At 39.0% G+C, this 25748-nt stretch overlaps 1 protein-coding gene across 2 annotated transcripts in view; it reads right to left on the minus strand.

The window, feature by feature from the left end:
• Positions 1–606: 606 nt before the first annotated feature.
• Positions 607–25748, minus strand: part of KIAA1143 (KIAA1143 ortholog) — a 51396-nt gene continuing 26254 nt past the window's right edge. The window contains exon 3 of one of the 2 annotated variants that reach the window (XM_069088333.1): positions 607–773. In XM_069088333.1, coding sequence (XP_068944434.1) covers positions 622–773 — 152 coding nt within the window. In that variant the 3' untranslated portion in view covers positions 607–621. Of the gene's footprint in view, positions 774–16674; positions 19052–25748 lie in introns of those variants that run through there. The other variant, XM_069088332.1, reaches the window with a different exon arrangement.

The following is a 25748-nucleotide window of genomic DNA, read 5'->3' on the forward strand; positions in this document are numbered from 1 at the left end:
GAAATTTAAGTTACATACATACCTATATATTAATCTGGATTTTAAGAAATAAACACTAAAAGAAAACAGAGAAACAAACACTATTTAAAGATAAATGGATTTTACTGTATCATATGTGGGAGATTTCTCCCTATCAGGATTATATAATCATAGATTTAAGGTGTAAGGATGGAAGGCAGATTTCAGAAGCCACCTGGTCCAACCACTCATTTTATATTTAAAGAAACAGACTGAGAGATATTAAGTGATGTCACTCACACAGTTTGGGAGGTGAGATAACTTTACTAGAATCTACCAATGGACCATCAACAATTATGAATTTCATGATAGCTATAAGGGCATGGCTCTCTACCAGGGTAAATTTTGGTCCCTAAACCCCTCCACGAGAAATGATTGATATTTCCTGAGAGAGGTCTGTTTCTAATTTCTTGAGGTCCATTTTATGCCCATGAGCCTATAATTCCATAATGGACCCAAGTCAGGTACAGCCAGAAATTTAAATAGATGGGATATATAGGAATATGTGGGGAATAATTTAAGATAAAATCAAAACCAGAATGAAGTCTCTTAAAAATTAAAAAAAGAGGAAATAGCATTACAACATTCATAAAAAGCATGTAGTTATTGTAGCTGATTGAATAAAATTGTGAGGGTTTTAAAAAATTCATATAGAATACAAGCAAGGATTAACAATTTCCTTAGCATGGGGCATTTCCCATGTGAGAATTCTGCCATCATCGCAGTCAGTCCTTCTTCCAATGGGTAGATAAATCCTGGGGAAATAATTTGAGACATATAGAGATAAGTGACTTATTCAGATTCTTCCAAAGAAGAAATATCATAGGCAGGTTTTGAACCCAGTACCACCTCACTCCAAGTCCCACTCTATTACACTATGTTGGGTATATCTATCTATCTATCTATCTATCTATCTATCTATCTATCTATCTATCTATCTATCTATCTATCTGTCTGTCTGTCTGTCTGTCTGTCTATCTATCAATCTATCTATACATGTATGTCTGTGCATGTATATATTTATATTGTATGTGTATATATACGTACATATCGATATATATGCATATATAGGTATACATATATTATGTGTATATATATATATATAAATTCTACCTAAAAAACTCAAAGCAATTCAGTATTCAATATTCAAAATAAAGGCAAAGAACCATGCAATGTTAGAAATCCCCAATAGAAAAAAGCTATCTCCTATCTACTGGTTGTTGGGGTTTTTTTTTTAAGTTTACTTTCATAATGTTAAAAAAAATACCCATTAGTATTCTGACACCAAGAAAAGGTTTCTTCCCTCCCCTTAGCAAGGGGTGAGAAGTGTCTGAGAGTGCTAAGGGCATCAAGTCCAACATCTGACCTCTTTCCGTAACACAGGGTTTAAAACCATGTGCCCACAGTAGTTTCGAGGTTGCTCAAGAGAGACTGGGATTCTCTGGCTGGGTGAGGATGCAGCCATAAGTGAAAGTGCTTAATAATCTGGAAACAAACATCACAGGACTATGGAAGAAAAAGTCTTCCTTCGAGGGAGAGGTGAATTTTCCTGGGAGCGCTGCAGCGCCAAGCTCTGGGGCTATTGAGGCTCCAAGTTCCAAACACAGACATCAAGGACCAAGGGTGAAAGCAGATGATTGTGCTAAGGAAAGAGCCTTAGGTAGAGAAGATTCTTGACACCGGGCTCTCAGCTCAGACTAAATGTGGGTATTTTAAAAGCCACTAGGGGTGGGTTCTCTGAGTCTCTCTTTTCCCTCATATCCCATCATCAGCATTCTCTTCTGGGAAGAAGTCCAGTAGGGCGGGGGCGCCTAGGTGGAGCAGTGAATAGGGCACCGCCCTGGAGTTAGGAGGACCTGAGTTTAAATCCGGCCTCAGACACTTACCGTGTTTCCCCGATAATAAGACCTATCCCGAAAATAAGCCCTCCCCTTACTGTGTAAGATTCCTCTAAAATAAGCCCTCCCCCGAAAATAAGCCCTATTGAGATTGCTACTGTAGTGAAGGTGATCCCCTGCGCTACACGCTACATTACGGTACCCTCTGTATGCACCGTTACCCCCCCCGTGAAATGCACGCCGCGCTCTGAGCTGCATCCAATCAGAGCTGCAGCAGTGAGCGCAGTCATCCTGTTCTTCCCCAGTGATTTGCTTGCTGGCGCCATTGAGAGCAGTGCCGCGGAGGAGAGCTGAGGCAGGACAACATTAAAACCCGGTATGTAAGCGGGAGTGAGGGGGCATGATGGAGGAGAAAAGAAGAACTCAGGGGGCATGATGGAGTGAAAAGAAGGACTGATGGTCATAATTTTATTATTCTGTCTGTTTTGACCCCCAGACATGAGTACAAAAAGGAAGAGCTATACTGTTGAGTATAAGAAAGCAACTGTAGAGGAGTCACATGGCAAGAATCTTGCAGTTTTCTGTAAAGAAAAACTTTTGGATCTTCGAATGGTCAGAAAATGGAGAGCAGATTATAATAACCTCAATCAACAGGTGGATGAGGGAAAAGGGAAAAAGCGCAGGTCTGGATCAGGTCGGCAGCCCTTATATCCTGACTTGGAGATCCTCACTGGTGAATGGATTGCTGACAGGAGAGCAAAGGCCTTGGTTGTGTGCAGGGCTGATATTCAAGCATTTGCCCTTTCAATGGCACCAGAGTTTGAAATGGTCTCAGAAGGATTCAAAGCATCACAACACTGGTTGGACGGTTTCCTTCAACGGTATGAACTGTCCCTAAGAAGATCAACAACACTGTTTAAGCTGGAAGATGCTGAAGTTATTAAACGTGCACTTGCATTCAAGTCCTTTATTGATAGGATCGACATTTCCAAGTACCAAACCTGCAATATGATTGCTATGGATGAAACTGCAGTGTTTATGGGACAAGGATCTCAAACAACAATTCATCACAGGGGTGCAATGTCAATCTACATTCCCACCACTGGCTATGAAAGTGCACGGGTCATCTGTGTTTTGGCAATTCGTTTGGATGGAAAGAAAGCCACACCTCTAATCATCAGTAAGGGCAAGAAAGATAAGATTGAACGTGTATCTGGCATTTACGTTCTTGAAACCGAAAAAGCCTGGTGTACACAAGCCGTTATAAGAAAGTGGGTTGATTTAATGCTGCCACTTGTTATGCGAGGTAACCAAAGAGGTCTGATAGTCTGGGATTCAGCCAGCACTCCCCGCGCTAAAGAAATGAAGAACTTCCTTGCAGAGAGAAGAATAGATCAAGTAATGATTCCTGCAGGAATGACTGCCTATCTCCAGACCCTTGATATTGCAATAAACAAGCCATTCAAGGACCATTTGCACATGGAAGTCAATGACTACATTGAAAATAGAATGGAAAGAAATCAGCGTGGAAACTTTGTGAAGCCCTGTCTGCAAGAAGTCGTGACTTGGGTGAAGACATGGGATAAAATTACTGACAGCTGTGTTGCCAAGGCACTACGAGCAGGTTACCTGGACAAGACATATTCATTTAAAGAGAGCTATATTGCTGGACATGACAGATTGGGTCCACTTCTTCTGAAGGAAATGGAGGCACAAGACATCCAGGACGGAATTCAGGGTATGGACACTTATGACGATGTTGTTGAAGAAGATGACATGATCATTATTGAATAAAGGTACATTTTTTTGTTCACATTTACCTGTTTATTAAAATTGCTGTCAATGTTCATTAAAACAAGCCCTCCCCTGAAAATAAGCCCTCTGGTGTTTTTCTGTCCAAAAAATTAATAAGACAGTGTCTTATTATCAGGGAAACACGGTACCACAAAAGCTAGCCATGTGACCTTGGGCAAGTCACTTAACCCCAACTGCGCTCCAAAAAAAAAAAAGCCCAGCAGGGAACAGAGTATTGCTCTCCTTGTATCAGGGGCCACTGCCCTTCTCCAGCGTTATTTCTAGAGCTTCCCAGGTTGGCATTGGGCTGCTGATTCCTGAAGGGCTCCTTGTTACCATTTCAGTCACTTCTGGGCAAAATCACCCAATACTTCTAACCACCCTTTCCTATCCGATTATGAAATAATATTTACTTACCTGACTCAGAAAGTATTTGGAAGGATCAAGTGGCTCAGTAACTTCTCTCCACAAGACTTTAATCTATTTCGAGGCTCCTAATTCCTTGAGAAGAATGTCCTTGCGGTTTCATTTAGTCTAAAGTGCTTATCTCTATCCCATGGGCCAGGAGGCTTAAATCAGGCAAGCTATCAGGCATCTGGGACTTATTTCTTGGTGGGTTATGTGGCAAAGGGGCTGGGAAGGGTGCACTCAGTGACAAGGGAGTAGAGAGACATATGACTGTGTAAGTCCATCTTTAATAACTGAAACTAGAGATTGCTGTTCTGATCTAGGGCAGGAGAGCCCATGCCCTTGAGAGGATGAAGGGAGAGGCATCCCATCACTCCACTCATTGGAGCTGCTAAAATGTGCATCCCCCTCACCCCCCCCCCATGACCTCACTACAGATGCTTTCAATGCTTTCCACTTCATAATGTTGAATACATTTGAACACATTTCCTCTTTTCTACTGAGGGCAGAACCAAACAGTGTTTGCATTGGGATGAAACCTTATGGGGCAGTGCGAGAGTTACAGAATTATAGGTGTACAGTGAGAAGGAATCTTAGCCATCACTTCACCCAAGCATCTCTTTCTTACAGAAAAGCAACCTGATCACATAGATAATAGGTGGAGGACTGGAGACTGGACCCAACCCCAAATCCAATGTTCTTTCCACTTTGTTGCTATTGCTGTCTGACTCTTTGTGACCCATTTGGGGTTTTCTTGGCTAAGATACTGGAGTGGTTTGCCATTTCCTTCTCTAGATCATTTTACAGATGAGGAAACCGAGGCACAGAGTTAAGCAATCTGCCCAGGGTCACCCCATTAATAAGTGTGTGAGGCCATATTTGAACTCACAAAGAGGAGTCTTCCTGATTTCAGGCCTGATACTCTATCCACTGAAACACCTGATTGCCCTCCACCACACCGCGTAGCTACAATAATAAAAATAATAATAGCTAACCTTTTTATAGCGCTGACTATGCGCCAGGCGCAGTGCTAAGTGCTGTACAATGATCTCATTTGAGCCTTGGGTTAGGTAGGTGTTATTACTATCATCCCTATTTTACAAATAAGGATACTTAGGCAGAGGTGAATTGACTTGTCCAAGATCAATCACACAGGTAAGATACAAACACATATATACACACATGCGTGTATGGGTATATGTATATGTGTTTGTATGTGTATAGTGTATATGTGTGTATATACATACACAAATGTGTGTATGTATATATAGTATTACTATTACCACCACAAGCAATTTTCCACTGAACAGAGCTAAGTTGGCCCTCAATGTGGAGAAGCTTAAGAACCAATGGGCACATGTGAGTCTATGTACATATGTGTTTCTATCTCTCTATCCATCCATCTGTCTATGATGGCTACATCTATCTATATCTATACGGTGGAGAGCGTCCTGGATTTGGAGTCACTGAGATTGAGCTTCAGGGGACTCGGATTCTACTCTTGGCTTTCCCATCTGACCTTGGGCAAGTCATTATTTCACTTCTCTGAGTGCAGGTTAGGTTTCTTCATCAGTAGAATAGGAATGATAGTATGTGTGCCACCTATCCCTATAGAATCATGTGGGGGGGGGGATGGTCAAATGAAATACCTACAGACAGGGCTTTGTAAATGGCAAAGCACCATAAGAAATGTGAACTATTATTCAAAATGGCTTGAATGATTCTGGCAGGAACCACCTGTCACCTTCCTGGGGAGGAGATCTGCTAGTTCAAACCAGCGCTATGTTTACACATAGATCGCTAGTCTCACATTATTCCAATGGGACAGCCAAGACAGGTGAAGATTAAAGACGCAGGAGACGCACCAAACCTGAAACCCATGTCTGCTCAGGTCTGATCCCATGCCTTCATACAATATTGACTTTCCAAAGCTTAAAATTACTTTGCAGTAAATATTTTAAGTTTTATTTTATCTTCAACTGGATCACAGGCTAGAGTCACCCCATGGGCACCAAATAAATGCTGATGTTGAATTGGTCTATAAATACTTGCTATGTGCTGGGCATTGGGAATATATAGAATGAAACAATCTCTCCCCTCGATGACATCACATTTTAAGGGAGAAGTACTTATACAGGGTGTCCCAAAAGTCTTAGTGCAGTTAAAGGTTTGCCCTAAGACTTTTGGAACATCTTATGGTTACGAAATCTCATCAATTTAAAAGAAAGGAAGGCAAGAAACAAACATTTTAAATGCCTATTATGTACCAGGAAGCCTACTATGTGCTACCACTGCACTAAACATTTGCAAATATTGTCTCATTGGATCCTCACAACAATCCTGAGAGGTAGGCGTTTAGTATTATCTTTATTTTCCAGTTGAAGAAATGGAGGCAAACAGAGGTTAAGTGACTTGTCCATGGTCCCACAAATAATAAGTGCCTGAGGCCAGATTTGAACTCAGGTCTTCTTGACCCCAAGTCCAGTGCCCCATCTGCTTGTGTCACCAAGCTGCCTTGAATTTAAAAATTCTCTCCAATGAAGCAAACTGCAACCCATCCATGCCTGTACATCCAATGCACGTATATCCTTATAAAAGCCCTCATAAAAGTTCTCCATAGGGGTCCACCTAAAGTGCCAGAGGCCTTTTGCCAGAGCCTGAGAGTAGTCTTTAGAGCTACTGTACAGTTGTATGTCAGAGAGTTATCTTTGTGGGACTGATTGTGCCCATCTGAAGTTTAACTAAAGTTCTATCTGAAGGTAAAGGGGATAAAGTGACTAATCAAGGCTCCTTCCTGCCCCAAGAGTTCATGCTTATTCCTAGTACCAGGGGTAAGGAACCTGTGGCCTTCCAGGACCTCAAGTGCAGCCCTTTGACTGAAGATTCCATCAAAGGGCCACACTTGAGGACCTAGAGGGCTACATGTGGCCTCAAGGCCCCAGGTTCCCCACCCTTGTGTCCTTTTCCAGTAAACAAATCACTTCCCTCATCATCACCCTACTTTGGGAAGTTGTAAAAGAAAATGAGAAAGTTCACAAAAGCACTTTTAGACTTCTGTTACAGAAAGGTGATGTGGGATGTCATGTCTGGTAGTATCTGTATTACTACCACAAGTAATTTTCCATTGATCAGAACCAAATTGGCAATCAATGTGAAGAAGCTTAAGGCACCACTGCAAGGATCTCTATGGAGAACAAACTCCAATTTCTTTGGCTTCATTTGAGAGGGAGAGAATTTAGAACTCATTTTAAAAAGAAAAGAAATTTTAAAATAAATAAATAATACTTTAAACAAAATAAAATAAAATGAGGAGGTTGGATTAAGTGACCTCAAGTTTCTTCCAACTCCCATGATCCTAAGTCTCAGAGGGGCTATCAAGTTTGGATATGAAGGATCAAGTTTGATCTGCTTAACCCCAGGAAGAAGAACTAGGAACAACACAGAAAGTAGCAAAGAGGCATATTTTAGCTCAATATAAGAAAACCAATAATTAGGGCTAACCATAAGTGGAATGGGCTGCTTCAGTGGGTCTATCATGGAGTTATTCTAGCTGCGGCTGGTTAACCACTTATCAGACATAATATAGAGGGGATTTCTGGTCACCTACAGGCTGGATTAGATGATCTCTGAGGTAGATCTCTTCTCACCCTCAAGACTCTGAAATTCTCTGAAATAGTTAAAAACAATTTTTTTTAATGGATCTTCTAGGGAACTGATGCATATACCTTCCCTAGACTGTTAAACAATGAACCATCTTGTTCACTGAAAATGAGAGATCCCTGTGGTACAAGAGGATTAATCATGCTCCAGGGCACACGGTTATTTTAAGGTAACCTTCCTTCTCAGGAACTAGCAGTATTTGACATTAGCCTTCTGCTGCCTTATACATTTGGGTCTAGTGTTTGGTCGCCTTCAAGAATAAAGGACAGACAACAGCAATGTTTGGGTCTCGTCACTGGTTTCCTTGGATAATGAAGGACTGCCACCGCCACCACCATTTGGGTCTCCTAGCTATCGAGAACACTACAATCTCATAGGCATTACTTCTTCTATAATTAATGCTTGCTGGAAATCACTGGGAGATAAATTAAAATTTAGCAGCTGAGAAATCAGCAAACCTACTTATGAACATTAGAAGTTAGCTGCTATCAACAAATAGAAAAGATCTGCTGAATACCCCCCATGCTCTACTTGCCTTCTGGGTCTTTTTTGGAGAAATTACCCTAATGTGTTTATTAATTAGAACTATGGTTGGGTATACAATATGAACTTGAAGGAAACTCAGTTTACCCTTGACCTAAATACAATGTGAAGCTGAAGGAAACTCAATTTACCCTTGACCTAGATACAATGTGAAGTTGAAGGAAACTCAATTTACCCTTGACCTTGATACATTGTGAACTTAAATCAATCCAATGAACCACCTTGACTTCCCCATTTCTTTGTCTACTAATCTAGCATAAAAATTCTTACCAAGAATGCTCTGGGCTTAAAATACATATTAAAAATTACAAAAAGCAATCACATATTATTAAAACTCAAAGTGACCTTGGGGGAAAAAAATCCCAGACTGATCCGATTAAGCAGGGTAAAGCATTGGATAATTTTGCCAAGCTGCTACAACCCAGTAGAACAATCAAGAGAAATAAAATCAGAACACTGGTTACTGATTTAGTTGAATGGCCTGCTGCTTTATAATCAAATTTCCTATAATAAAAATGTCAAACATTCTTCTTTTCATTAAGTAGCAGGCTCAAATATTTGGCTCTGCCAATGGCCAGCATACCAGCTGAGAAAAGTTAATCTCTTTCTGGTATGCAGTAAGAGAAAGTAGTAATATTCCTTTTTTAAAAAAAAAATGTTTTTCCTAAGACAATTTTTAACAAAAACAAAATTTTAACAAAAAAGACAATTTTTAACATTCATTTCAAAAAACTTTTGAGTTCCAGATTTACTCCCTCTCTCTCACCTCCCCTCTCCCTATGATGGTAAGCAATCTGATATAGGCTATCTATATGTGTTCAAACATGTAAAATAAATTTCCATATTAGTCATATTGTGAAAGAAAAAACAAACCAAAAGAAAAAACCCACAAAGACAATAAAGTGAAAAACAGTATGTTTCGAGCTACATCCAGACTCCATCAGTTCTTTCTCTGGAGGTGGACAGCATTTTTCAGCAGGAGTCCTTTGGAATTGTCTTGGATCATTGTACTGCCGAGGATAGCTAAGTCATTCACATACAATACTGATGTTATTGTGTACAATGTTCTCCTGGTTCTGCTCACTTGGCTTTGCATCAGTTCCAGGTTGTTTTTAACCAGCCCGTTCATCATTTCCTACAGCACATTAGTATTACATCACAATCATCTATCACAACTTGTTCAGCCATTCTCCATTTGATGGACATCTCAGTTTCCAATTCTTTGCCACCACAAAAAGAGCTGCTATAAATATTTTTGTACAAATAGGTCCTTCCTCACCTCACCCCCCTTTTTAAATCACTTTGGGATACAGGCCTAGTAGTGGTATTGCTGGATCAAAGGGTATACAGGTTGATTGCCCTTTGGGCATAATTCCATATTGCTCTCAGGAATGGCTGGATCAGTTCAAAACTCCACCAATGATGCATTAGTGTCCCAATTATTCCACATCCCCTCTAACATTTCTCATTTTTCTTTTCTATTACATTCTACACATTAGGTGTGGGGTGGTATCTCAAAGTTGTTCTAATTTGCATTTCTCTAATCAATATTGATTTAGAGCATTTTTTTGCATGATTATTGACAGCTTTGATTTCATCACCTGAAAACTGCCTGTTCCTATCCTTTGACCATTTATCAACTGGGGAATGACTTTTAACCTTATAAATTTGACTTGGTTCTCTATATATTTAACAAATGAGGCCTTTATCAGTGATAGAAAGTAGTAATATTCCCATGCCTTATGTCCCTCCCTCAAAGTCCTGCTTGGATATCTTGTCATAGTATGAAGGTGACCCTGGGTCACCTCAAAGACTACCTCAGCAGAATGCAAGCTCTAGCAAGTTGGCAATCCTATCAGCTGGACAAAGGGGGCTTAAGGATGGGCCCAGGGATTGATGGAATGTCTGATGTTCCAGGACCGTGATGACCAGGCAGAATGGAAGATGATGAGGTTTTCTGGTCACTTCAGTGGGTAGGCTCTCTCCACAAAGGCATGAAAAGACTGTCATCTGCACTCTTGGGTGGAAATGAAAAGGGCAAGGAAATAGCGATCAAATATAGCAGCAATCTAATTTTGTGTAGTGATATATCTCAGTTTTCTTAACCAAAAATTTGCCCCATCTCCTTTTATAAAACAATCTACACAAATCATTTTCTTAGTTTTATTTTATTCAGATAAAAAGAATATGTACATTATTATAAATAAAATTATGAATTTTTATTTTATAAATCACTAACATGTTAAACACACACTATGCAACCCAAGAAATGCATATATTTAAATAAAGAACCCTTTTATAATTTTTATATTTCTAACTTGTGAAAATAACCATAACAATATTATTATTATTATATTATTAATGAAGGGCTTTTTTGACATAAAGTTTCTCAGAGTGTAATCATTGTTATTGCTACATGTAATTTTGTTTTCAACCATAGTAAGAACAATTATGTGGTCTTTATAACAGCGACAGTAGCAAAACTCCAATTTGCACAAGTAAGATCTTACAAATGGTAGTAACATTTTAATTTGGATAAGCCAGTAACCTGTAGTCTAAAAACAGTATTTTCTGGTTCAAACACTTGTTTCAAGATGAGAGGTGAAGTAGTGTAGCAGATGGAGGGCTGGCCTTGGGGCCTAGGTTCAAGTCCTTCTTCTAACCCATAATGGCTGTGGGTCCCTGGACAAGTTACTTAATTTTTCAAGGTTGTGTAAGCAATTCTCTGACAGTGTGTACTGTAATACCAAGGAAAGGCAACTTCCCAAGGTTCAAAATACCAGCATAGGTGCTCTCCATTTTATTCAGTGACAAACCAAGAACAGAGAAGGTCAAAACATGACATCATTCAAAATACAGCATTTACTAAGAGTGATTAAATAATCTCCAAGGACTACCCCACCCCAGGACCTTCCAATCATTCAATCAATTACAAAGTTCCCGGTCTAAATACTTCTCCACCCCTAGGCTATACCTTCATTTAGTCCACCACAAAGCCCCTCTTCTCAAATGGAGATTAGTTTCCAAACATAAGTAAAATACATTCATTTGCTCAACCATAGAACACAAAAAGGTCAAAAGTTCCCCACCCTGGATCACAATTGAATCTACCCCAGAGTTACATCAAGTTTAAGCACAGCACCTAATACCCAAATGGAGGTCTTTTCTTCATCTTGACACGAGGCAAGTTCTCAGCAATCTGAGTTCCTGGGGAGACAAGGCTTAGCAAGGCCACAAGATACATTGCCAGTCCCTTCACTAATTCATCCTCTGTCTGTAGAACAGTCCTAGAACCCCTGAACACATTAGCAAAGCCCTCTCCTAGGATTTCTATAAACATACAACAAGAAAATCCTTCTTCAGGGCTTCTGAACCAACAGAAAGGTTCCCAGACCCCTGCAACAACAGCACTGTCCTTCACCAGTGGACAGTATTCACTCTGTCTGCAGGACAGTCTCCAGACCCCTGCAACAACAGCACTGTCCTTCACCAGTGGACAGTATTCACTCTCTGTCTGCAGGACAGTCTCAGGGCTTCTTAGCCAACAGCCAGGTTCCAGGACTTCTTCAATAGGACAGTCTTTCACCAGTGGACAAATCTGGCAAAACAACATCAAAACAGACAGACAAAGTACCAGCAAAACAGCCATGTCTCCTCAGTCCTTGGCAGCTCAGGGGGCAGGTCTCAAAAGTCCAGGGCAATTCAATCCTCTCAGTCTCTCTCTCTGCCTCCACGAGGTGCTGCTTCCAAAAAGTCCTTCCGCCTCTCTCTTGTCTCTCCAAATCCACGTCACCAGCTCCTCCCAGTTCAGGACTCTCTTTTCACATCAACAAGTCCATCCCACAGGTGGGATTAACAAGCTCTGGGTTTTAACACAATCAATTTGAAAAACCAAGCCAATACAGGGGAATCTTTAAATGCCATTACTATCACACAGTGTGACTTAGAGAAGGTGCTGACCCATATTAACAGAGGGACTTTCCTTTTCTGAGAGTCCAATCTGCTAAGTAAATAGGCCCAGTTCCCATTCCTATCCTATCACAAAGTAAGTCAGCTGTTCTTGTCCAATTTGAATAAGTCTAAATGGGCCATATTTGTACCTGGCAAATGGGTGCCTAATCCACCTGGGCTCTACTGGAGCAGAACCCAATAGAGTTCTCCCAAATTATGCCATTTTCACATATATGTATGTGTGTATACATACACATATACACACATATATGTGTATATATACATATAACATTGAAATTTTCTCTAGCTGGGGTATTGCCATAAATAAAACTTACAAAGTAAAAGTCTTCCCTGACAATCAGTTCCAAAATGTACTGAACATAACCAAATAAACGTCGTTGCATCTGTTGTTTCATCCATGGCTCTGTTCCTGACTTCTCCACCTTGCCCTATGAGCCTCCCCCCACCCTCGTGCCCCCCTTCCCTCCCTTTTATGGGTTGTCTTCCCCGTTACAATGTAAGCTCAGGGAGGGCAGGGGTTATTATCTTTGTTTGTCCTTTGGGCACTCAGCACAGTGCCTGGCACATAGTAAGGGCTTAACAGTGCAAAATAGAAAGATTTTAGCTCCAATTATCTCTTCATAGAGGTCTTCAGACATGTTTCTCATATTGAATGGAGTTTTTTATTCTTAGCAATTCAGTAAGCAACCTTAGATGATGCAAGTAATCTTTCTGATGTCACAGGAATGGTTTTTTAAAATCTTTTTTTTTTTTTTTTTGCTTATTAAAAGCATCTAATTTTCTCTGGGAAAAAAAAATAATTTGCCTTTTCAACCTTCTCCAAATACCCTTTCAAAAGATTAGATTTCATGCTTTCTGCAGCTGAAGCATTTAAATAAAGCAAACAGCAGTCTTTCCTCTTCATCAGAGTATTTGTGAAACTCAATGAAAAAGGTAGTGGGTTGTATTTTCTAAATTTGGGTTTTTTAGTTTGATTTTCTGTATTTCCACTACGTTACCTACCTCTATTATCTTTGCCTACATTTATTCCACTAGCTCCAAAGAATTTTCTCTTCAGATTGTTTTATCCATCATTTACAAGATACTTTTTTCCCCAAAAAAATTAGAAACAACAAACTTAAGGTGATTAAATACAAATTTTATTGTTGAAAAGTCTTAATTACAAGGGTGTTTTTTTTTTCTTTCCTGGTTTCTAATTGGGAACATGGGGTGGGGTGGAGGGACAGCAATAGGGATGCTGAGAGAGACAGAGAGAGACAGAGAGAGAGAGAGAGAGAGACAGAGAGACAGAGAGAGAGAGAGACAGAGAGACAGAGAGACAGAGAGAGAGAGAGACAGAGAGACAGAGAGACAGAGAGAGAGACAGAGAGAGAGAGAGACAGAGAGAGAGAGACAGAGACAGAGACAGAGAGACAGAGAGAGAGAGAGAGAGAGACAGAGACAGAGACAGAGACAGAGACAGAGACAGAGAGACAGAGAGAGACAGAGAGACAGAGAGAGAGACAGAGACAGAGAGAGAGAGAGAGAGGGAGAGAGAGCCACTGAAACTTTTCTTTTAATGCTGAAGAAAACAGTTCAGTAGGAAGCACAGAGAAGTAGGGCAGTTTTGATAGTATATGAAATTATTTGCTTTTTAAAAAAGCAAGCAGTATGAAATGGATTCATAATTTCATATACCTTTTTGTGTTCTTTGGCATGTATAAGCTCAAAATTTTTAAAAAGAATGGATCTAATAAAAAGAAATTTTCACACAATTATCTATATCCATTCTAAAACTGTTTCAATTTTTAAAACTGCATTTTTGAAAAAAATGTATATTTTTGCCTAATAAAATGAGTGATGTTGAGAAATACAGCATTTTAAAAGTACTTTGAACTTCTACTTTAAGATTATTTAACTCCAAGTTTTCACACCACATTCAAATGAAGCCCAAGGATACTGTGCCAGGAGCCTATGCTGACCAGTGATGGTGGTGGTATAGTGTTGTCTGCACAGAAATTCAATTCATGCCAACTCAAATTTGACCACTTTTACACAGACCACGTTAAATAATCACAGTGAATCATTCACAGTCACTAGGAGTGATTTGCCATGTTAGTCTTGCTTTTGTTCACTTTAATTCACTGAAAGTAGATGTGCTTGCAAGTTACCCTTGAAAATATACAAGAATTTATACTCTTATTTCCTGCCTGTTATTCTCAAGCCTCAGGGTGATGCACATCACAATTTAAGAACTCAAGGGGAAAAAGACATCTTGCATGCTTTGAGAGTCAATGGTATTTTTTTTTTAAGTATCACAGCATCACTGTTACCATTTGACATATTTTATGATACAGAAGGGGAAAAATCAGACTGAAATTTCACTTTGATCCTATAATGATAGCACCAGAGTAATCCCAACATGAAAAACCAGAAGGCTATCTTCATCAGGGCTACAAATAAAAATTCATTGAGAAATTGCGACAAATATCAACAACAGGTGAAAAATATTTCCCGGCCATTTAAAAAAAAACTTACACATGTCCATATTGTGTAAGTTCTCCCAGCATTTAGTAATGCTGTGCAACCTGAGAATCAGCAGTAAAAGTGATCAGGATAAAAGTAAAGACTTCACTAGGCTAGTTCCATTATTAGAGATAAATGAAATGCCAAAGACAAGCATTAACAATAAAAGAAAAAAAATTGATGCATTCTCTATTTTAATAACTTAAGGACTTTAAAAAGGTTTAAAGTTTCTCCTTTTTAAAAAAAAATGTAGCACAGTTTTAATTTGAAAATAGGAGAGATCAAAACGACTTCATATTAAATTACAGAGCAGAGGAAACATTCTTCCAGCTAGTGATCAACTTAACTAACTGTACATTTGTATTATTTCTGCATCATAATTAACTCATCATTTTGTTTAAAGTTCTAAAATCAAAGTGAACTTTCTTTATCTACAATTAAAATTTTTTTCTTAATTTTTACCTCGCCATACAGATTAGATCTAAAACAAAAAATGTAAGTCTTTAAAATGCATCTTTAAATTATAACATGGCATAATACTATGATGCCCCCATAGCATTTAAAAAATATCTTAAAATTACAATGTAGAAATACTCTATTATACATTCTCTGCAACACTTAACTTTTATAATTTGGGATAACATTCAATTTTAAAATGAGTCCTAAGAATAGCCAGCAACCAGTAAAATAATTTCAACTGTGAAATTCTGCTTCAAAAGAGCCACATTCTAGCACCAAATTTATTTCTTCCAGGACAGCCAGGTGGCACAATGGATAGACTGCTAGGCCTGGAGTCCAGAAGATTCTTTTCTGTCAGTTCAAATCTGGCCCCAGACACTTACTGTATGACCCTGGGCAAGTCACTTAACCCCTATTTGCCTGTATCCTCATCTGTAAAACAAGCTGGAGAAGGAAATGGCAAACCACTCAAGTGTCTTTGCCAAGAAAATCCCAAAATGGGGTCAGGAAGAGTTGGACATGACTGAAAAATGACTAAACAAAAATAAACAACACTTAATACATACTTAATACGTTTTTGTTGTTCTTCCTTGAATATATGTCCAACAATTTCTTCCCAGTTAGGAGGTATGAGCAATAACCAGTATTTGAAAATCAAATATTAGGACTGCAAAGAACCTCAGGAGATCTCCTTCCTTCCCCTCTCCCCCACTTCACGTAGAACTTCACAAGACATAATTCTAAGTTTTCTGCCTTATTTTGCATAGTTTCCAAGGAGGTACATTCCTAACCTCCTTCAGAAATGCATCAGCACTTTTGGGGCCTTTGAATGCTATTTTCTTAAGAATACTAGAGTCTTGGAGGGTTCTTCACTGAATACCAGGTTGCCCAAGCCTTATTTTCCTTTTCTCATAAAGGAAAATGTTCCAAAGTTAGTAAGTCAATAAAATACAAATGAGGTCCATTCGGTTCTGATCATCATTTTGAAAACACTGATCTATTTCCAGATCATGTAGTACCCACTGAATATGTAACATTCCTCAATCTAACTCATAAGGGGGATGGATGTCATAGGACCATAACTTTAGAGGAAGGGGCCATCAGATCCAACCCCCTGATTTTACAGATAAGGAAATTAGATACAAGCATGATGACCCTTACCTAGGGTCAGATGGTATGAAAGTACTGGAAGTGAAATTTGATTTCAGGTTCTCCTCATTCCAAGTCCCACCCTCTAGCTAGCTACTACAAACTACCCCTATTTAACATGCACCAATCAATACCCCTTCCCACATTTCCAGCAAAAAGAGAGAAGGAAGCTGAAGAATACTTCCACACCTCAGCTCACACCAAGAGCGGGGAAGCAAAGCTGAAGGTGTGCTCTTCTAAATTTTTTTTTTTTTTTACCAATTTGAACCTGAAATCTTTCCACTTACCTCTGTCCCGTTTCCCAAACAGATGGCTAATTGCACAGAGATTTAAAAAAAAATCATTATTATTTTCAATGCTGACAAATTTTTGTAAGTACATCTTTGAAACCAATTATTAACTCAACTCCAAAGTCTTTTGCATGTAACTTTTAACAATTAGCTCCGGCCCACAGCCTGAAACAATTGTACTACAACTCAAAGATGGCTCTAAGCAATGGAGAACTGTAATTAAAATTTAAAGAAAAAATATTACCCACAATGCTGGCTACCATTTTTTTCCTAATTAAATAAATTAACTCATTTAACTTCACCATCATCAGACATATTACTGATGACTCAAAAGTAGGAGCTGGTAAAAATTTGGGCAACTTGGTAATAATGATAGATAGGAGATGAAGATTTACCTAAGTTTAATTTACAGGTCAAGTCTATGTAGACCGTGAGCCATCAGTGAATATTCATTATTATTAATAATAGCCTTCTAAACCCGAGAATCTAGGGGCAAGGGAGATCCAGCACTGTAGGCATAAAGCTTTCTAATAAGTCTAAAACCCCCAAGGACTGGCAAACTCTACATGGAAATTAAAAGCCCTTTGGCAATTTTCATGAGTTTGGCTGGAACAAGTTGGCCCAAATTCCTGGAATATAACTGACAACCTTGAGCAATAGGTAGCAGCACCGCTGAATGAAAATTAAAGTTTAATTAAATTTTTATTTCTTGCCTTGAGGAATTTGCTGCCATCTTGTTCAGCTTTTAACCTATTTCCCAAACACTCCTGCTGCTATTTTTTAGGCAGAGATCTGGTCAAGGAGCCAAAAGGGTTAATGCAGAGTAACAGAATGTTCCCTTCTATAACCAATTACCACAGACCGCCATCTCTCAAAGTGTGGTCAATGGATCCTTTCAAGGGGTCCTTTAGGTCAAAACTATTTTCATAATACTAGGATGTTTTCATTTCAAATACAGTAAATATGTATAGATATAATTCAAACAAACAGAAGCTCTTTGGGGGTCTTCAATAATTTTGAAGAAGATAAAGGGGTACACCAAGACTGTTTGAGAATCATTGCTGGAATCCATCTAAAATCCTGATGGGGCACAGAGAAAAGAGGAAAATCATGTTTAAGAAATTAACCGCTGCCTTAAGTTGGCAAAATCATTCACATCAGGATTCCCATTTTCTCTTTATGGATCTTGGCCTTAGCTACATGTATAAACATATCTAAGGATCAGTTTTATTTATTTACATTTTCTGCTTTTATTACATTCTTATGAGCTACATTAAAACATTAACAGTTAAACCTCAAACAGCTGCAACATGGCAATTTCCATTCAGCTCCTTCACAAAGCTTTACATTCCCCATTAATTTTACTTCTTTTGCTGCAAAATAAGAAAATAGATTCAGGATGTTTTCTCACACCAAGAGAGACTGGGCCAATCTATCATAAATTCTTGGTGGTGGTTTAATTAGGACACAATAGATTCTTTTAGATAGGCTAAATGTGGTTGAGAACCCATCTAATTTCTTTTGTTGAAATGCACATTATCTTAAATCTCAAATATTTTTTTTTAAAAAAATATATGCCACAAAGGAGTCAGCCATTCATAAACTTATATGGAACTTTCTAAGGTTGAAAGGTGAAGTATAATAAAAATGGCAAAAAGTCTCAAAACATTAACAAAGCACAGGTTTTAAATACTTATATCAAGTGAGCTAAAAGATGCTTTAATGTCTGAGGGAAGTTGTAGGCACTAAAGGAAAAAAAGTATTTTGCATTAACATGATGTCCATGATAATTCAAGGTAATTAAGTGAATCATGCACTTAGAAATGGGGAAAACAGGGCAGCTGCCTCAAGGTCATTGAGCCAATTGCATAGGATCCTGGTGTCCAGCTCTAATCAATAGTTTTAAATGAATACATAGACTTCCTGTTTTTAACCTAAACGGTCATGGGTATTAAGTTAGAGACATCACAAAGGAAGGAGAAGAGGGTGCCATGTATACCTAGGTCATGTATTCCTGATCTAGCTCCTTAAGCAATTATGTTTGCTGAAGTATTTCAGTTACATCAAATAGGGTTCAAACATATTCCACATCACCAACATATGCCACTCTTCAAAAAGAAAAAAGTTCAAAAGAAAATGTTTAAGGAACACCCCCAAATGTCCTCTAAGAAGAGAATACGAGAGTTCAAAATATGTACAATTATTAATCTTCTTCCTCTGCCTCATCAAAAGAAAGCAGGCTACTATTTTTTATTTGTTTCTGACTGTTTTTTGGCACCAAGTCCCCCTTTTTTTTCTCTTCATCTTTTTTCTTCTTTCTGGAGTTTGCTGTCAAACCCAAATACTTCTCATCAGAGGATCTCTTGGCTGGTTTTCTGAACATAATTTTTTCATCAGCTGGAGCTGGTTCTTCATCTATAGTAAAGAACAAAGTTAAAAACTTCTTTCAAGTTATTCCACACTAGCATTTTCTCCTCTTCTGGTTGCATAGTTAAATAATGAACATTAAATTTTATTTCCAAAGAAAACTAGTGGTCCCAGCAAAGTAAGCTATGTTCAAGATACTCTCAAACTGTGACTCTTTCCACCAATACTTTACTTGTAGGAGAAAAAAACAAACAGCAAAAAAAAAAAAAAAATAACTGGATAGTAATAATTTTTAAAAATTACTTCCTGGGGATGTCCTAGAGTCAGACTTTGCCTTGTTTCCAATTACTTCATTATCTACAGCACAGGAAATTCCAACTTATGAAAAGGGTAGTCGGGTTTTTTGTTTTAGTTTGTTGGGGTGTTTTTAGCATGTGGCCAGACCAATGATCTCATTGGTGTGGGAGGTCTCCCTGGTGGGGAAACAACCTTTGTCTCCCAGTTAAAAAAAAATCAACTGCTATTTCTGATCTGGGAGCATCTAGAGAGTTCATGTGACTTGCCCAAGATCACACATTCAGTATGCAAGAGAGGAGCACTTGAACCCAAGGCATTTTGACTAAGGTTGCCTCCCATTTTTAATTTATGCTCCAAAATTTTGGTTTTAAATCAGCTGAAACTCAGAATGCATTGTTCCATAGAAATAATTTTCCATATAGTAATCAGTTTTTCAGAGCAGCTCACAAAGCCCATTAATTATGTATTAGAAATATGGTACTAATTATGTTATTTAAATTATACCTATTACATTATCATTAGAAAATGAATGCCCTCTTCCCTACCTCCCCCCCACCAACCCCATTAAGCTCTTCTATATTTTAGGGAATAGGAGAGGGATTGGGGAAGATGTTCTTGGACACTACTATTAATGCTTTGCCTCTCTGATTTTGCACCTGCAATAAGAAAAAGTACTTCTCTAATTCAATCATTCCTTGGGTATTCTGAGGTGAGGAACAAAAGGTCTTCATAGACCTGATGCTTAGAAGAATGATTCTTGAAAATCATTAATCTTCAAAAAAGGATTCGACTATGTTCACAATACTGAACTTACCAAAGTAGATACCAAAAAAAGGGGGGGGGGGGGGGATTTCTAGCTAAGATAAAACTGAATTGATCAGAGTAACACCTTTTTCTTAGTATTCTGGTTAATCTAGGTTTTTTCATATAATTTGTCATTTTTGTAAAAAAAGGAGGGAAAGAGCAATTAAAAAGTAAATGATGGTCATTTCCCAATGGACAAGGGGTCAAAGGATACAAAATTATCAAAAGAATTATAAACTGTCATTTGAAAATATATTCCAAGTCACTTATAAAGGAAATGTAAGTTAAAACAACTCTGAGGTTTCACCTTACAACTTCTAAATTAGCAAGTGACCAAAAAAATAGGAAAAACCCATTTTGATGAGGCTGTGGGAAGACAGCCATACTAATATACACATGGAGGAACCGTAAATTGGTCCAGCTATTCTGGCTATCACCTCAGTCTTTGATCTGTCCTTTCCACTAAGTAAATAAATAGCCTGAGGAAGTCAAAGACAGAAACAAAGGTCCAATCAAACAGCAGCATGCTTTGTGTCAACAAAGAAATGGAAACAAGGTGGGTGCCCATCAGTTGGGGAATGGATGAAGAAACTATGGCATATGGATGTAATGAAATACACTAAGAAATTACACATATGGGAAATTAAAGAAAAATGAAGATATCTGTATGAATTGAGATAGATAAAAATAAATAGAACCAAAAGAATGATATACAAAATGACTACAATAATATAAGTGAAACATTAACTAGAAGCCAAATTCTAAGTATTTGAAAAAATAATAATGGTCCCAGAAAACAGAAAAGGAAATATGCCTCCTTCAAAGTAGAGAGGTAGACTACTAATAGTAGCTAGTATTTATTTTGTGCTTTAAAGTTTGAAAAGCAGTTTACAAATATTAACTCAATGTATCCTCAAAACAACCCTAGGAAGTGTTATGATTATCTTTATTTTTATAGATGAGGAAAACTGAGCAGGTTGACTTGTCCAGGATCCCATGGCTAGAAAGTACCCAAAGCCATATTTGAATTCAGGTCCTCTTCCCTTCAGATCCAGCGCTCTATCTACTGAACTACTACTACGAGGGCGGAATGTTGTATACATGATCAGAGGTGGTCACTGTGTCAGATGTTGGTACTCAATTCTGTGGTTTGGGGTGGGTGAAGGGAGTAACTCCAGAAACTTAAAAGTTATGAAGACAACAGACGTCAATATTTTTAAAAAGTAATGTTAAAGATAATTAAAAATTAAACAAATGCAGCCCAGTGTTTTGAAGAATAAGTTATGAAACTATTACTTTTAAATACTTGGGATGATACTTCTCTAGGCACTAACAATCTCTACAGAAGGCTGGTCACAGAGATGAAAGAGTCCCAAGTCCCACTCTGGGTGGGTATGGGTATGCTGCATTCTGAACTATGTGGTTTCCTGGTGTTCTCTTTGTCCAGTAAATGAAGATGGGCTCCCAATCTGTTTTCAGTGAAGGAAAGTAAATAAAGATTACCTAGGTCTAAGAAACACCTGATGATTTAAATAAATCTTTCCTTTGGTTTCTCAAGATTATTTCTAGCAGCCCTCCACACTTTCTCCTTTCATTTGAGAACAATTATTTAACAAAACAACAGGCACCAGGCCGAGGGAAAGGCCAAGACAGAACACAAGCAGGGCACGTTTTTGACCTGGAGCCTCAAGACAACTCGCTGTTCACTCGTGCCCGATTCTCATCTTGGATACATTAATGTCTTCCTAGTTTATTTAAATAGTTGTTTAAAATTTTTAAAACAAATACAAACTAACATTCCTTCATTTTAAAAAATCAGCAGTATCCTTTTAGGGTCTCTTTCATACATATAGAAACTCAACTGTCATGCTTAAAGGGGAAAACTGAAGTTCTATAGGCTTAGTATCCTTCACCCTTATTGAACCAATAGAAATCAAGACCTGAACCTGAATTAGGAGAGAAAGAACACTAACTTGTGTCTGTACTTGAAAGCAATACCCTATTATGGTGTAGTGGAAACAGCATGAAACCTGGAGTCCAGAGAGACCTGGGTTTGAATCCTACCTCTGACACTTACCCGAGCAAGTCAAGCAAGGAAAGCTTCCTCATCTGCAAAATGGGGTTAATAACCTGAGCTACAGTAGAAGTAAAGTAGAGGAGGCAGGAGGGATAGGAAACAAGAGATATAATCATACATAAGAAACAAAGGTCAGCAGCAAAATAGGTTTGGAAAAGTAGATGTCTATATATGGATTACGTGTATATATATGTGTGTGTGTGTGTGTGTGTGTGTGTGTATCTACAGCTACAGAGAAACATATCTAAACTTTATTGTGTAACCTTCTGGAGGGAGGGAAAAAGAGAACAAAGTAAAAAAGTACACAGCAGAGAACAAAAGAAAACTCATGAGGAAGCAAAGAAAGGATGGACAGCTCTCAACACAAGTACTATTTCTCATACAGGCTTTCTTGAAATGAAAATCTATTGTTACATATTTTGAATCCTCTCTTATGTTCTGTGATGCACATGACATGCTTTTTTTCCCCTAACTTTATATTTAAGTTCCAATATTTAAGTTTATGATATGTTTTTGTTTCTTTCCTCTATTCTCTATTTGTGTTCTGGTGTTTGAGTCTAAGATAAAATTTTGAAAAATAAAAAAAAAAATAACTTGGGCCCTACCGAAGATCAAATAAGCTAATTAATGTATGGAAAGCACTTTGTAAACTTGGACATGCCATATAAATGTCAGCTGGAATGGTGAAGAGATAGAGGAGGTATCCCAAGCAGGCTTCATTTCTGAACGATTTTGGTAAATGGAAAACCCAGAAGCATGAATCTAAGCCCAGAGTCTGGTATTCTAGCAGGTTACCATTTAGAGAATTTATAGGTGACAGAACATTTAAGAATCACAGCTTCACTGGACAACATGTTTTTCTTAACTACATAAAAAAACATTTTTTAAAAAAGAAATTTTTAAAAAGGTCAGTCATGTAATAGAAGCTTCCAGATAACAGAATAGCAGTGTCTGACTAGTCTGGGTCTTATTGATTCCAATTTAACGACATACACTGTGCCCTCCTAACATTATTATCACTATATTTATTACAAATGACTCAAGGCAAAGGAATCAGTGGCAGTGCTAAAATAAATAGTGAATATTTTTTAAATGAACTCCAAGGTGGTGGGAGGCTGGGCTTGGCCATAGTCACAGTAACCACTAAGCTATTTGGGTGAGGTGAGGAGTTCTAGCTGAAAATAAGTGATTATTCCCTGCTTTTCTAGCTTCTATTCTATGTCCCCTCTCCCTACTTTCTATTTTCCTTTATAAGGACAAGAACCATACACTTATGAAAATTTGCAGAGACCAGAAATGAGTCTGGTTTTTAGTTGCCGTTAGAAAGCCAAGAAAAAATGTGCCACTCAATTAATCTAGGCCAACACTGTATAAGCCTAAATAGGCTATGACTGCACATGCCTTTTACCTATAATAAAGACATGCTGCTTCTTCCCTGTATCAGTTCTTGTGAGCTAGGCAGCCCTCCTTGGCCTCCTGTTCACTCTTCAAATGCTGATATGATTTCCATTTGTGGACAGATTGATGCTTGGGTCCTGATCCACTCCTTGGACACCTTCTACCACTAGGCTTTTGCTCATGCCCATTCGCTCTGGATCAGTCCTCCTGATTCAGTCTCCCAATGTCTTTTGTCCAATGGTCTGCCATTTTATAAGCAAACTACGCAAGTAGATGATGCAAATGGTAAACTCTATATGAAGGTGGCATGCAGGCAGAGAAGGCAAAGTCAGATCCTCAATGTCAAGTTCCATAGAGGCACTGGTCCCATTCCCCACTAGGTAGCAGCCTCTTCTAGGGATGAATACATCCCATGGTTAAGAGATGGATGAAACTATTGGTAGTGATATCACTCAGCAGCAGCAGGCAACAACTCATCTCTTCTAGGGGAAAGGCCCTGGTGCTATGTCCAGGCACAGGTGAACTCATGATCCACTCACCTTATCACAGACCCATCTGATTATACAGGAGTCCTTATTAAATTCAGAGGCTAAGGTGTCATATCAGGTGCCTGGTGGGTGCTGATGGGCAGGAGTTAGGCTGCTAAGCTGTCAACAGCTTGGACATCTCCAGCCCCACCAGTGTTTCTTCCCTGTATTTGTCATTAACTTGCAGCTCACTGGCCAGACCATTCATCTAAACTGCAGGTGACAAGATAAGTGGACCTAACTGTCCAGCCGGGCCTGATTGATGGCCAGACAAACCGCCTTTAATTATGATCACTGGCTGAATGATATAGTACAACTCTACCACCATCCCTTATACTGGGCACTGCTGGTAAAGAACCCAATGAGCTTCCATAAGGACAGAAGTACTTATATAGGTTAATACCTAGGACGCTAATGAGATAACAGGCTCCGTTCTTATGTAGTTGGGGCCTCAGGATGTGGCAGCCATGAAGCCTGCTTATGCTCCTGGCTAGGAGCAGAAGGCCAGCTCTGGGCATTGTTCAAAATGTGCCATTTTTATCTAATAACGGATTGCTACTGAACTTGGTTGATACAGCACTATGATGGCCATAATCAGGCCAAAAGGCAACAAGAAATATACATCAATGTATCAGAAATTGGTTTCCAATGTAGCCAGAATTTTTTGGGGGGGAGGGGAGAAGAGAAGCGTAACTGGTAGCTTTGCTCAGTAACTCCTAAGTCCAGAAGCCCAATGGATGCTTCTGTCTTTCCCCAAAAGGAACCTCCCAGAAGCTCCATGAGGCACCACTACCTACCATCAAAATCTCAAGTGTTACTGGGTCAAGAGAAACATAAAGGTCTAGCGGTAAAGCTGCTTGGATTGCTTCCTGAAGATGTGTGGAGATTCAACGATGGGTCTCCTCCACCCCAAAAGGTATCAGCCTTCTTAGTGGCCTGGCCAATCAGGCAAAGCAGAATGTTCAGGTAGGGAAGTAGGCTAGCATTAGAAACCCAACAAATCCATCAATTATCATGCCTACTTTGTGTTGTAAAGAGGAACCATGTACAAGCAACTTCTAAGCCAAGCTATGTTGCCCTTGCCCCACTGTGCCTCCGTCTGCTAATGCCCAGGAATTTAAAGGCATGGCCCTGTATTTTCTAAGGGTCCAGTCTTCATCCTGTCTCTCATGTGTGCCACAAGGGCTTAGAAGGCATCACTCATTGTGCTGCTGGCTCAATCAGCACGGCCTCTACTACCCAGTGTGCCTGACTGCTATTGGCAGGTCTAGATGATCTATGATCCTTTTACCCAAGCTATGACAAATTGCTGGAGAATGAAGATAGCTCTGAGGTAGGACAGTGAAGGTGTGCTGCTGCCCCTGCTAAGTAAATGTGAACTGCTTTTGGTGACTAAGAGGAACAGGGATTGAAGAGAATTAATCGAGCCAAATCCATCCTGTGGTGCTAAGTTCAGTACCTGCCTGCTCTGGGAAGGAAATGGAATCAGAAAAAGGAGGAGAAATAGAGGACATGACCCGCTGAGTTTGGGACAGTCCAAATCCTGCACCCATGGTTCCTATACACATTAAGGTCAAAGGGGAGGTCAAGGGCGCCATGAACCCAGGTGTGTCTCTCAGTCTTTGATAATCTGTCCCCTGCC

The sequence above is a fragment of the Petaurus breviceps genome, unplaced genomic scaffold (genome assembly GCF_028583685.1).
Source record: "Petaurus breviceps papuanus isolate PSGF00001 unplaced genomic scaffold, PetGlider_PUasm1.0 185, whole genome shotgun sequence".
NCBI lineage: Eukaryota > Metazoa > Chordata > Mammalia > Diprotodontia > Petauridae > Petaurus > Petaurus breviceps.